This window comes from Parus major, chromosome 2 (genome assembly GCF_001522545.3).
Source record: "Parus major isolate Abel chromosome 2, Parus_major1.1, whole genome shotgun sequence".
In the NCBI taxonomy this organism is placed as follows: Eukaryota; Metazoa; Chordata; class Aves; order Passeriformes; family Paridae; genus Parus; species Parus major.
Window position 1 is genome coordinate 124,250,298 of NC_031769.1, and position 11,722 is coordinate 124,262,019.

At 35.7% G+C, this 11,722-nt stretch overlaps 1 protein-coding gene across 5 annotated transcripts in view; it reads left to right on the forward strand.

Moving 5' to 3' along the window:
* RALYL (RALY RNA binding protein like) overlaps positions 1 to 11,120 on the forward strand; it is a 357,282-nt gene extending 346,162 nt beyond the window's left edge. For all 5 annotated transcript variants that reach the window (XM_015619704.2, XM_033512315.1, XM_015619702.2 and 2 more), the window contains one exon: positions 7,964 to 11,120. In XM_015619704.2, coding sequence (XP_015475190.1) covers positions 7,964 to 7,998 — 35 coding nt within the window. In that variant the 3' untranslated portion in view covers positions 7,999 to 11,120. The remainder of the gene's footprint in view (positions 1 to 7,963) is intronic.
* The last annotated feature ends 602 nt before the right edge of the window (positions 11,121 to 11,722 follow it).

Below are 11,722 nucleotides of genomic sequence, written 5' to 3' on the forward strand. Positions count from 1 at the left end.
AGTCTATCAGCTTAATCATCAAGTTCTAAGATTTAACAGAAATTGAGCAATTGTCATGCATCACACATTTTTTCCTGGTGTGTTAGTCTTTGAAAATAAACTGCTTTAGTTCCCCTAGAAAACACTTATTTCACAGGCTTTATCAGTAACCCTGAGCATCAAAAATGCTGAATGGAAAACCCTCAGAGGAAACATTTTTCTCTTGAAATTCTTCACTTAAGTAAAGAAGTGCAAATGTTGAAAAGCTAAAAGATTGTTATTTTTCCATACTAAATGGCAGAAATTGTAAATGTTTTTATTTTTTTTTAATACAAATTTCAGAGCTACTACAGCTAGTGACCCAATTATTCCAGGAGGTCTCAATTTTTTTAGAAAACATAAATGTGTTACTAAGAAGATTTTCTGCATGATTAATATCAAAACATGAAAGGCAGATTGAATTTATCCATACATAGTCATTTACACACCTCAGAAAAGGGAAGTTATTTAGAAGGTGATAGAACTGTAATTGCCATTTCAACAAAAAAAAGCAATCAGTGCGAATAAAACAAGCTCAGTCTGCCAAAATGAAGATTTGGAAGTTAATCAAATACCAGTTTAGCTTGTCATGCTGCAATCTGTGTCTGAAGTTTCCAAATTGTTGTCGCTATTGAGTTCTAAAATTACACTACAGTTCTGTAGTCTTTCAAAATGAGCAAAGTGTTTTCTAGACCAAATAAATAAGAAAGAAAAGGCCAAATTCTTCTCTGCTTCCTCTTTGCAGGGTTATAATAATCCTCTCTCAGCTATTATGAGATTCTACACCATTTGCAGACCATGATTTTACCCCAAGCCCAACATTTGCTTTGTAACTTTTATTTTAAATTTAATGTCTCTTGAAATCCTCATAAAACCAAAATATTATGTACTACTGTACACTGTGCATTCAACTAAGTATTAGGCAGGAAAATACAAATTAAAAAAAACTATTTTAAGTAGCATCATCTTTAACTGCCATTTCCACCTAGATCACACTCCCACAGCAAGACTTTCACAGATGACAGTTTTAAGCAGATAAGTCTACATCCTGTGTATTCAACAGACTGTCTTAATTCATTTTACTGTCACCATTTAAATATTCCTTTTGCATTGTTTGTCTCATTCCACTCTTACTTCCCATGATACTCTGGCCTTTCCCAGTATCTCTGTCTCATGCTTTATGTTTCCAATATCTTTTTCTAGTACTCTCTTCTTTTTCTAGTACTATCTCCTTCCCCCTTTTTTCTTTTTCTTTTTTTTTTTTTTTGTGTCACTCCACCTGGTTGTTCAGTTGAGTAAAACTTCTGCCTCCAAATACCTGAAAAATCTCCAGTTATTAGACAGAACACTCCTCATCTCAATACAATTGCCTACAATTATTTTGCCTGGAATGGGTGCCCTTTATTTTTCAATATCTATCTAAACTCTAATTTGGTAATAGTGAGAAAGTTTATTAGGTTCTTTCTGCATAATTACTTTGGGACAATTCTTGTAAGCTCCTACTTTCATCTACTTTAAAACACACCTCTTAAAATGTAGACATATTAAATGGCCTCGGGATACAAGTTTTAGTAGTTCCTTTATGCATTAAACTGTGTGTTCAAATCTGCACCCTTGGCACTAGTAGGACAGAAACTTTTGCCTTGAGCATTAATACTTATTGGACCACCATCTCACACTAGAGAATTCCTACTCCTCACATTAAACAGAGATTAATTCAGTAGGAATTTTAGGCTAGAGTTTTTTACACCAATCTGTAGCTTAAAAGCATCTCCTCTATGATATTAAGGATAATAAAATACAGTACTTACTGCAAATCAGTAGGATTCAGTTGGACTTGCTTCTCATGGAGCACGCAGCATCCCAAGAAGTAGAAAACACCCAGGGATCTCCAATGAGAGCCATACCACTGAGAATTTGCTATGAATATCCACTCATATGCAGGCATAAATGAAGATGGAGCATTTTTTTCTCTGCTTTATTTGGCACTGGATCCCAAGAAGGTGTTGAGCATCTCTCAAGGCACATTGGTACGGGCTGAGGAAACTCTGTGGACAGCATCATGGAGGCCTTACTGCATTTGGATGGGCTTTATCAGCCAAGAGGGAACAGGAAAGGCAGTTTGGTGAGAATACAGTTTCACCATGGAATAGCAACATGGGTGCATTCTGGTAAAAACTTCAGGGCAGTGAGTTCTGCAAAACTCCCCCATCCTACCACTTCCACATGTGCTTGGAGATCCTGGCCCACCCCACACTCTGCAGAAGGCCCAGTGCCTCCAGCTTCAGATCCCTACCACTGTCACCAGAAACTGTGCTACTAGTCCCTAAGTCTTCTACTGCTATAAAGGACCTTGCAGAGGAAGATTTTGCTGCAAAAGCAGTCTATCAGGAGAAAAACACAACCTAAATTAAAGTGGATAGATCCACTTCTTTCCTGCCTGGCCCCACTCAAGCTCTCCAATGACCATAATGACTATTCCTAAAGTCATTCCTTCAGTTTCACACCTGACCCAACTTCAGCATGTCCTCACTTGCACTCTCCAAATACAGGAACCTGTCTCCACCACTACACCCAAAGCATTCATCACAATTCTGCTTGGACTCACAGAAAGAAAAGATACGTTGATCTAGGGGAAAAATCAGTATCTGATAGCACTATCTTATTCTTTCTGCTGATTTTTATTGGACAAACAAGTGAAACAGAGCATTTTAGAACAAAGATAGAAGTTTGTTTTCACTGATGACTAAAACAATTATTCTCACATGTACTCACATAAGAACTAACACTTCAAAGCAATTAAGCTGTTCACTGAACAGAAAAATGATTCTGTAATGTTTTTAGCAATTAAAGTATGATTGACAGAGTCTAAAACATAATGATTAGGTTTCATCATTTGAAGAAAGATTCAAAGAAGTTGAAACTGGTCCTTTTATTTATCCTTTAATATTTATCAAACTGTACAATCCCTCTATTTGTTAAATGCAGTGAATATTCTATCATTAGTTCATTATAAAAAATTTTGCATTAGTGCCATTGTTATGTTTTTCATGTTTTACAAGGGTTAATTAAAACTGAGAGCAGCAAAAGTGTGATGCACATTCACATTCCCCTGCTCACACCTACTGAACTGAGCATTTACATTTCATATGGGGGCATTAAACTAAACCACCTATATGACTGTTACTGAATTAGAGATTTGATGCTTTAAATCAAGGGACAAAATGCAAGGTGCACCTCAAATGAACACAGCTGTGAAGTCAATGTGATAGCTAATACAAATTCAATGCTTCTTGGTAAGCTCTGTTTGTTCCTTGTGGTTTTCCACTGATGATGAAGAATGCTGTGTAAAAGCCAACAAAAGTGCATGTCCCCGTGGTACCTTACAGATATAAACTGTGGTGTTTTGCACTGAGTGAGTGCCTGCTTAAGAGAAAGGGAGGATATTGTCTTGATTTAGACATAACAAATAAACAGAATAGCAATTTGCATTACTACTTTCTGTACTGCACTGTGGTTTTTCTCATTTTACATAATTATCTAGATCAATAATGGCTAACTAAGTTTTGGCTATTTTGTTGTGTTTGTTTTGCTTTTTTTTTAAATGCCTGCTCTGCAACAGATTCCATTTTTCACCTCTTTGGCTGTCCAGAAAGTGTATTTCATAATCAAAAGAAATTGTTAGAGATGAAACAGACTATGTTATCCTCAAGGACATAAGAGCAGCATCTGTAGACTTGGATTCAGAATTCTAAGTTGTACAGATAACAGTACTAGGAGTGAGCATTGGATGTAATGAAAGCAGTTGTGGTACAATTGCAGTTTGAGGTTTGAGCACAAGTATGAGGGCCAGCATTGGGGGTGAAAGGACAGTGTACCTGCTGCATTTTAATGGAGATTGCTGTTGTTTTGCAGAAAGTGATATATGGCAGTCACATAACCTACTGTCAAAGCATAGTCAGACACCAGCAGAAACCTAGAAAGCATCAAGTCTCCTACTCAAGATGAGTCTGCAAGAGAGAGATGTGCAATTTTACCAAGCAGTGGTCAGCAATAGCTTCAGATGCCTCTAAAAGAGTTATTAAACTGAGAATGGTTTTTTCTGAAAAGGAGAAAGAGACAGGAGAGTAAGAGAAAGGATACTTGAGGCTTTGGGTTTCAAGTTCACATGTAGGTGTGAACCATCATCTATCCATCCTCTTTTTAGCTGCATTTTCTGAGAGTTTCTAAGATGAACATTATCGTAAAAGCCATTCAGAGCAAAGGATATTTTAAAAACTGATACATTTTGTCAGTTTAATGTCTTTCTTATACTTTGGATGCCCTTATTGCTTATAATAATTGTGGGGTAAACCATATGGTGAAGTCTGTAACAACATTCTGTGGGACTTTTCTTTAAACATATGCTTAATATACTACAAGGTAAGATGTCAATCATGTACATATTTTGTGTCATATAGTCATATCACATTCCTAATACTACCTCCCAAAAACATATGCTGAATTTATGCTCTCATATAGTCAGATTTATTCCTGTACATTTAGGTCTGGAAGAGAAGCATGGTAAAGTCCAGAATTTTCTTCCCATAAACCCTTGTGAGAAGGAAATTAGGTATTTATTGGAATGAAGGAACATATCTTTTCCCTTTCTCCAAACAGTAAGGAAATACAAATAATTCAGAGGAGGAAAAAGGCTGAGCTCAGTTTGGATCCACCTAGCAGAGAACAAAACCCATCTCCTGCAGACAAATGAAGCCCATCTAAATGTGTTTAGAAAAGTCAGTAGCTCTCCTGCCACAGAAGGGTCCCCATTATAGCTTCCAGGTCCTTTGGCAGGCCTGGAAAACGGGCCTAGCAAATCCTGTTCTAGAAGGATGGTACCTGCAAGTCCCTACCATATATCAGACTTGTCTTCTCATAAAAGGCTTTTAGGAGCACTACAGAGTGCAAGCTTTTCATACTCTGTCATGCCTCATGACTATGAAACGCAGAGCTTGGAGGAACTTGTCCCCTGGCAGATGATCTGATGGCCAGGTTCTCCCACAAGAAAATGCTCATTATATGCAGTGTATTCTGAAAGATCTACAGATATAAAGCTAGAAATTAGCTAGACTTTGAGAGGAGGTAGGTTATAAAATAATTAGACTTCTAAAAAGCAAGATGGAAAACTTTAAATTTTTACTGACTATTATCTGATTTACTCCATCACTTGTAATTATTATAGTCTAGGGTCCATAAAGAAGAACTGCACTATCAATTAGGGAGTTTTTTTTAATATTTAATGTTGGTTTTCCAATGTTATATACAATGTAATAGTGCATACTTAAAATTCATTCAATCTAGTAGAATTTGAATTTGGCAAAAATGCCAGAAGGATGATACTAGAACTATAATAACAGTAGCAGTAGCATTTTTGGAAGACTGAAATACAGTGCTATGCCTAAGAGGGTTTTCAATACGTCATGCTCAAAAAGCCATCCAGATAGTGAAAAAACCAGCAGAAATCACTTCAGGTTGGAAATGAACCAATAAATATTCCATAAACTCTCTCCATCTTTTTTCCAGAGATTATGATGGCAATTAGGACAGTATATAGAATTTCTTTGATATTGTCTACAGATGCCAAGTCTATATGCTCAGTTGAGTTATTCAATTCTTAAAATGCATTATGTTCACATCACAGTTTCTAAAGTGGTTTTCTGTTAGAACTACATCAAGTGAAAGCCTTATTTCTAGCTTAAATGTAATTCAGTTCATCCTTGTTGTGTCAGGAGATGTTTTTATATATAAAGGAAAAGAAATGAAATAATTTTTAAATACCCACTAGTCATCATGAAGGCTTTTTAATATCATCAGCACTGCCATAAAGGCAGATGATAAACTGCCTTTATGAGAAGGCAGTTTATCAAAACTATTGAGAAGAAAGAAATAGAATGAAATTAGCATTGAATTACTCTAGATTAATCACAGCCCTGGATTTCTGTCATTCCAGGGAAAATAAAAGCTTGGTTCTTTCAGATTTTATGTTTCCTCTCAGACTTTACTATTATTTGTAGTGAGAGGGAAGTAAGGAGTCCATGTACTGAAGGAAGAGCACAGGAGTATTTTGGACTGGTGGGGTTGCTAAATTTGTATCACTGTTTCTAACCAGCAGCAAAGCAGCATTGATGGCTTGGATCCAGATGGTTAGCAACGTTAGTGTTTCACAATAGTAACCTAATGAGGCTCTTTAGTGCTGGTGACAGGTTAATGCTTGAAAGGTTTATGGAAAGGGAAAAAAGCTTCAATAAATAACTTGAAAATCTGCCTCTTATTGCTTTCATAATTATTACATTTTATAATGGCATAATGGAACAGCAAAGCATAGTTGAAAAAAAGGCTAGAAAAGAGGAACTTTCTTTGGAGCTAATAGGATGAACAGAGGAATTTTGTTTTACTTCTTCTAAGATGAATAGCTAGTTAAAACCATTAAGCCTCTCTGAGATTTAAGGGGAAATTTAAAGATCTTTTTATTATAGTTAGTCTCTCTAGGGATCAGACCTAAAACAGGAGAGATGAAGATTTTTCTTTGTGAAAGTAAAGAATAATAGTTTCAGGATAATTTAACTGAAAAAAGAAAGTTCTGGGATCTCTCACATGAGCTTTTCTCCCTAATCCTGGTTACCTGTGAAGACCATTACCAGAGACCTGGTGCTCTCTTTGCAATGAGGGGAAATCTGATGCTTGACTTCTTTAAAAGTCAGGACCCCAGGCCTGCAGTGACTTGAAAGTTTCTGGAAAACCAAGTTTTCTGTAAATGGAAATTTAAACAATTTTTTTTTTTTTTAATTTTTTTTCATTGAAGGAGGTGAAAATTGGCTGAAAAGAACATCTGGAAAATTTTCAGCCTTTGATCAGAAGTGCTTTTCCAGTTATAAAAGAAGATAAACTCCAACCCCCAAAAAGGGAGTGCAGAAAAGATTGGCTGAAAGATATTTTTTCTGTCAAAATTTAAAAAAACCCTTGGGTTGAAAATTTCACTTTAAAAAAAGAAACCATCTACTTCTGTTAACATTTCCTGCTGTGATTTGTCCAAACAGATGTGGTTAGGAAAGTGTCGTCAGTGTCTCTGTGGGTAGGTGGAGCTGGATGCTCCCCTGCAGCATCACCCAATGCCTACTTTAAGCTGGTAGCACTAATGGGTTACATAGCAGGAGTCAGATGCAACCTGCCTTCAGCCTCTGCAAGACTGAACCTCAAAAGGGTTGGCTAACTGGATTTTTGTGTTTTCACAGTGTGGCTGATAAAGCAACAAAAGAAATCAAAGGATATACAGTCATATCCTATGGCAGGTACACAAAAGTGATAGCAAAATAGGCAACAGCAAAAGGGAAGCAGCTGAGGAAAAATCCTTCAATCTGGATTTTTCAGATTTTCAATCTGGTAACTATAGGCATTGCTGAAAGCACAAATCCAATGGAAGTGGAGTAAGGTTTATAAATAGCGTGATGGGACTAAAGCAAAGAATTCTACATGCAGTTTATTTAGATTGAATGCTATTATGCAAATAAAGCATTTCATTGCAAAGCAGCCAAGATACATTATTCTGTTTCCTGCTGCTAAAATAGAAATTATTTAGCAGTTGTTTGCATAGCATTTTTAAGGGGAGGCATACTTTAGCTTCAACAGCTCTTGCTTAATTTGCTGCTATTATTTTTGGCCATACAGTCAACCCAAGATTGTTGCACAGTCCTGATTGTCCACTACTGCAGGAACACTATTCCTCTTTAAACTTTCAATGGTATAAGGTGAAAAAGCATTATAGACATTGATATTTGGTTGGTTTGTGGAAAAAGTCAAGTCATAGTCCTCTTGGCTCTTTTCCCCAGCTCTCTTGCTCTCTTTTTGAGGTTCTCCTGGAAGAAATTCTATGCTTTCATACTAAAGCCAGCATTTCATTTCTCAGTTTCTACAGATCAAGTGATGAGATGTCATGTGTGAACCCCCTGAAGGCTGAGAAGAAATACTCTGACTTCCCCACAGAAAATTGTGAACTGCAGTTTCTTACTGGCTGACAACACCTTTGATTCAATTTGTATGAAACTCAATTTACTTATTAAAATGGACATTATTGTTCAAATATCAGAAACTCCATTTCTTATATGTTCTAAGCTGTACAATTGTCAAATTTTTATGGTTTAGATTGTAAATGTGGTTTTCTCTGGCTAATTATTGGTATTATTTTTTTAATTTTGATGTCTTAAAGGCCAATGTACTGTATCATAATAATATGAAGGACGTATTTAACAGGTGTGGAAAACACTGTATACAAATGTATATTTCTAAAAGCTATTTTTATGATTAGCACGTTTTACTGTTTTACCATATTTAGAGTCAGGTGATATTGCACTTCCTTGTTTACCGCTTAATTCAAACAAGACCATTTTGATCAGTGCCACGCTTAAATACACTGTATGGTATTTCCAATTATTTTATTCAATTTAATTGTCATTGGAAATAATTAGATTTGATAATAGAATAGCTTCTAAAAAGTGAAAATGTCAAAATAAGAGAGCAATCCTTGATAAACTGTAAATTAAATCCTCCTGTAAATCCCTTTATTCAGATAAGCCCTCTCTGTGATGCCATTCATCAGACAGTAGTTACAGCTGTACTTGCAAATCTCTAAAGGCAGTTTGTTGCTACCATATGGAAAGTCAGTCAGCCTCCTGTCTAGCCAGGAAAATTACTTTTAACCTGCCAATATCTGACAGCCTGAGTTAGCCTACTTATTACTTTTTTGGGTTATTTTCTGGCAGAAGTCTTTCCACCCACAAACTCCTAAGGCCCTCCTAAAAGCCTAAAGTTGGAATAATTACATATGTTTTAGGGGGAATCTCAGTATAGAATTTCTTAATAAATCATATTTCCCTTAAAACAGAATGGATGCATTATTTCTCTTGTGTTACTGAGACATTAAAGATATCAGAGCATATGGGCACAATGACGTCTTCCCCTATAGAAGTACCAACTTTAATACCAGTACCAGTTCACCATCCCAAAATCAGACCTCTTTACCATTGCAGATGACCTGAAACAAGGAATATGTATTTATTCATCCACATTTTTATGCAAGTGGTACTCATATAGAAAGAGACATGTCTTTAAAGTGATTGCAGGGTAAATAAATTATTTATTAGCTACAACCTCCCAAGAGGGAGAGGCATTAACTTAGGAAGTATCTTACACATTCAACTGGAGCACAGACGCAGCTGTGTGCCAGTCTGCAGCACTGAGCCCTGACCACTGAGCTCCATGACTAGCGAACTTGCTATTTCGGGTCATCCAGCCCTACAAAGATGAACTCTTGCCTTGCCCTTTCAAATGTTCTCTGTAGGCTGAAAACAAAAGAAAAAAATAGGTACCAGAAAGACTTTTAAAAAGATCTAACATTAAATTTCTGTTTAAAAAATCATTTTCTGAGATGACAAGTTCAGCTCAAGCAGTGAGGGTGTCAGTGGGTGGAAGCTCAAGGTCTCTGGTCAGGTTTCTGTCATGAGGACCATCATCAAAGAAGGACTGATATTCTTCAAATATTTGGAAGAAAATCATACATTTTAATTTAATTATCTATTACTGAGTGAGATCTTTTTTCACTAGGCAGCTATGTGACATTGCACTCTCAATTACATTTGTGTACCTTATATTTAGCTTGTCTATTGTGTGTGGAGTTACATGATTTACATAAGTGCTGAGTAGTACCTAGATCCTTAAATAAGGAAAGACTAGTATGAGTAGTTACACCTGAGCATAAAGAACAACAGCTTCAGAATTTATCAGGACTGACTCTGAGAAAAGTGCAGCAAAAATATATTACTCCTGTGTAAGTGAAATGTTAGGTCAAATCAGAGGTAGAAATACTTCTCCACTTTCTATCTCTTAATATTGCTTATGAAGATTTTTAAAGGTACAAATGCAGAAAGAATTGCCATTTGGGGATTTTTGTCTTTGGCTGACAGTTTGAAAAAAAAAGAACTCCAAACCTCAGCAGCTCATGGGGAATTTGTTCCATTTAAATCACATAAACTGTTGGCTGACTTAAAAGATGCAGAATATCATCCAAGGAGATCAGTTCTGATATTGGTGTTAATAAACTAGATATGAGAAACATCTAGGTATATTGTCTCCTCACCACCAAAATGAGCTAACCATTCCAAATGAGCTAACACCCACAGAAAGCACTCTGAGATTTTTACACATTTTTTACAATTCTTTTAGATTATAAACTCACAGAAATGATTGGACATTCATAAAGTTTACACAGATTCACACCACAGTTTAAGTCCTGAATATATTTTGAACACAAAAGTCACCTTTGACAGCACCATGAGGCACCGTTTCATTTGCAAGGCAGAAGATTGTTACCCCATGAAGTCTATTACTAGTAATGTTTCTCAATGGCATGTTTGCTTAAAATCACTCCAGAGGATGCTGGTAGCTTCGACAGAGCTTAATAGTTCTCTGCTGTCCATGTATGCAGTATGCTCAGTGCTGTTTGCCATCACCTGTTACCTGTTTGACATAAGTTTTGTCAATTGTGGGATTTTTCAACATTGCTCATCCCTTGCAATATGGAATAGGAAATATAAAAGATCTTGTCAATCAGTTTGGACAGTCAACAGTCATAAAATCCTTTACAAACAGTCCTGAATCAAACCAATTCATTTTCTACACAGATCTATATGCTCTGTGTATTTCAGATATTTGTTTCACACTTGGGCAGCTGCATGAATGGAAAATATTTACAAAAAAGCTTTAAAGTTTGGATCAAGAAAAAATATTTTTACTTTTGTAAACTCTTGTATTACATATTGTTGCAGTTCCTATTGGTTTTCTCTGTAGATCCATTTTTAGTTCTGAAAAATCACTGTACTTAAACTATGTAGATAACTGTAATCTTGTTGGCAGTCCTATTTTTAATTGGTGCCACTGCAATTTAGAATTGAAACACTCTGAGTTTTCCCATTAGAGGAGATTGATGGTTCATTTCAGTTTTCTTTAAAATGTTGTAACATAATTTTTACATGTCTGTAAATAAATATTTTCTCTGATTTATGCACTAATTCAGTTTTGCAACTTCTTCTCTTAAAATGTGACTCTAAGACTCTCTCCAGGAAAACTGTATTTCTCTCATGGAAAAATGGCATTTAAATCTCTGTAATCCAACCATCCTTCACAAACTTCCAAAGCAGATCAAACAGAAGTAGGCATTTGTAATATTAAGTACTAAACTTTAGTAAAATGGATAAAAATGTTAAACCTGATATCATTTTAATAGTTTGAGAAATTTAACCACCAGTACTGTATTGAAAAATGACTGACAAGAAATGTAACCAACTTCCTGAAAAAAGGGAATTCTTCAGTGGAATGATAAAGATGGAGGCACAGTGGGGAGATTTCACTGAATTTAAAAAACACATTTTCTTAATCTTGGAAGCTTCTAAGTTTTATGCATCACAGAAGCAGTATGAACATAATTTATGAAAACCATAGCAAAAATAGTTATAATTTTCTGCTCAGTATCGAAATTAATTTTTCATTCATAGTTCCCTATTCTATTCACAAGGTGTTGCTATGCAGGTAAGTTAAAGAAAATTGGTCCACAAAGTCTATGGGAATGATTTTAAATTCTATTGGTATTGTTAGGAAGCAAGACTATTTTGAA